Source organism: Octopus bimaculoides, chromosome 4 (genome assembly GCF_001194135.2).
Source record: "Octopus bimaculoides isolate UCB-OBI-ISO-001 chromosome 4, ASM119413v2, whole genome shotgun sequence".
Classification (NCBI taxonomy): domain Eukaryota; kingdom Metazoa; phylum Mollusca; class Cephalopoda; order Octopoda; family Octopodidae; genus Octopus; species Octopus bimaculoides.
The window spans coordinates 50,661,887-50,664,369 of NC_068984.1; the positions used below are offsets into that span (position 1 = coordinate 50,661,887).

General features: G+C 41.6%; 1 protein-coding gene across 1 annotated transcript in view; it reads right to left on the reverse strand.

Annotated features, from left to right (window-relative positions):
* The window catches only part of LOC106870199 (DNA repair endonuclease XPF), a 45,891-nt gene that overhangs the window by 19,445 nt on the left and 23,963 nt on the right, over positions 1–2,483 (reverse strand). Inside the window, exon 17 of the mRNA XM_014916203.2 lies at positions 1,326–1,454. Within this exon, the coding sequence (XP_014771689.1) occupies positions 1,326–1,454 (129 nt within the window). The remainder of the gene's footprint in view (positions 1–1,325; positions 1,455–2,483) is intronic.

Here is a 2,483-nt window from a genome sequence, read left to right on the forward strand (position 1 = left end):
TGGCCGCATCTCTGTACATGGCTCGCACAGCTCTCACTAGCCATTCTTCTATCCCAAGTTTCCTCATTGACCACCAGATAAGGGATCGGGGGACCCTGTCAAAGGCTTTCTCCATGTCAACGAAAGCCAGGTACAGAGGTTTATCCTTGGCTAGGTATTTCTCTTGCAACTGTCTCACTAGAAATAAGGCATCAGTAGTGCTTTTACCTGGCACGAACCCAAACTGCATCTCATCTAAATTGATTCGCTCCCTAATTAGTTGGGCTATGACCCTCTCTGTAACTTTCGAACAATAATAAGAACAATAACAACAACAACAACAACAATAATAATTTCAAATTTTGGCACAAGGCCAGCAGATCTAGGGTAGGGGTGAGTCAATTACATCGACCCCAGTGCTCAACTGGTACTTATTTTATTGACCCTGAAAGGATGAAGGGCAAAGTTAACCACAGTGAAATTTAAACTCAGAAGCCAAAGTCAGAAGAAATGCTGCTAAGCATTTTGTCAGGAGCAGTAACAATCTGCCAACTCACTGCCTTAATAGTAGTAATAATAATAATAATAATGATTTCAAATTTTGGCACAGAGTCAGCAGTTTTGTGGAAGCCAATTAAATTGCAAACCCCACACAGTACTTGACTGGTGCTTATTTTATTGACACTAAAAAAATGAAAAGTGAAGACAACTTCACAGCCTTTGAAGTGAGAATGTAAAGCCAAAAGAAATGCCGCAAAGCGTTTTGTCCAGCGTGCTAAAGGTTATTCCAGCTTGCTGCCTTAACAATAATAATAACAACATCTTACAGTAGCACAAGAACAAATTTTTTTTTTTTTTGGCATGTAAAAAACACCTTTTTGAGCGTGGCCGTTGCCAGTACCGCATGACTGGCCTTCGTGCCGGTGGCACGTAAAAGCACCCACTACACTTTCGGAGTGGTTGGCATTAGGAAGGGCATCCAGCTGTAGAAACTCTGCCAAATCAGATTGGAGCTTGGTGTAGCCATCTGGTTCACCAGTCTTCAGTCAAGTTGTCCAACCCTTGCTAGCATGGAAAGCAGACGTTAAACAATGATGATGATGATGATGGTGAGTTAAGTAAAAAAAGAGAAACTACTAGTACTAAACTAGAACTTAATTTCATGAAACCCCCCACAAAAAGTCAAATGCAAAGTAGACCCCAGTGGAATTTAAATTCAGAATGTAGAGAGGCACAAAAAAAACAAACTGCAAGACATTTATATTTGGTACTGTATTGATTTTGTTACCCTATAACAAACACATCAGATAAATACATTAATTTGTACACATAACAAAAAAACAAACCTTGTGATTTTCTGCTTTCACTTCCATTCCTCCTTTACGAGAAGAAGTAGGGGCTTGAAGTGCAGAAACTGCATGCAAGTTAGGATCATTTTCAAGCTTCCCATCTCTCTCTTCAGGGATTACCATTAGCTGTGAATGGAAAGTGGTTAATGATAAGATATTGATATCACAGGGATGTGAGGGTGGATGAGTGAGTGTCAGTTGTTGTTTAGACCTAGACTTGTCCAATCAATCAATCCTGAAAGATTAAAAAGAAAAAAAAATAAGGATATGGTCCCAGCAAGATATGAACTGAGTAGACACAGAGACATGACTTAAACATCCACAAGCATTTTGTTCAGCATTCAACTATATCAGTGACTTGACTGTCATCATCATCATCATCATCATCATTTAACGTCTGCTTTCCATGCTAGCATGGGTTGGACGATTTGACTGAGAACTGCTGAACCAGATGACTACACCAGGCTCCTATCTGATTTGGCAGAGTTTCTACAGCTGGATGCCCTTCCTAATGCCAACCACTCCAAGAGTGTAGACCACTCCGAGAGTGTAGTACCACTCCGAGAGTGTAGCACCACTCTGAGAGTGTCATGTAATGATAATAACGGTTTCTAATAAAGACACAAGGACAGTCATTTTGAGAGTTGAGGGTTAGTCAATATCAACCAAGTATTTGATTAATACTTTATTGACCCCCACAAGGCCAGCAGTTCTAGGGGAGGGGTGAGTCAATTACATCGACCCCAGTACTCAACTAGTACTTATTTTATTGACCCTGAAAGGATGAAGGGCAAAGTTAACCACAGCGAAATTTAAGCTCAGAAGCCTAAGTCAGAAGAAATGCTGCAAAGCATTTTGTCAGGTGCAAGGTTGACCCTAGTGGTATTTGAATTCAAAGTGGCTGTGTGGTAAGTAGCTTGCTTACCAACCACATGGTTCCGGGTTCAGTCCCACTGCGTGGCACCTTGGGCAAGTGTCTTCTACTATAGCCTCGAGCCGACCAAAGCCTTGTGAGTGGATTTGGTAGACGGAAACTGAAAGAAGCCCGTCATCATCATCATCATCATCATCATCGTTTAACGTCCGCTTTCCATGCTAGCATGGGTTGGACGATTTGACTGAGGACTGGTGAAACCGGATGGCAACACCAGGCTC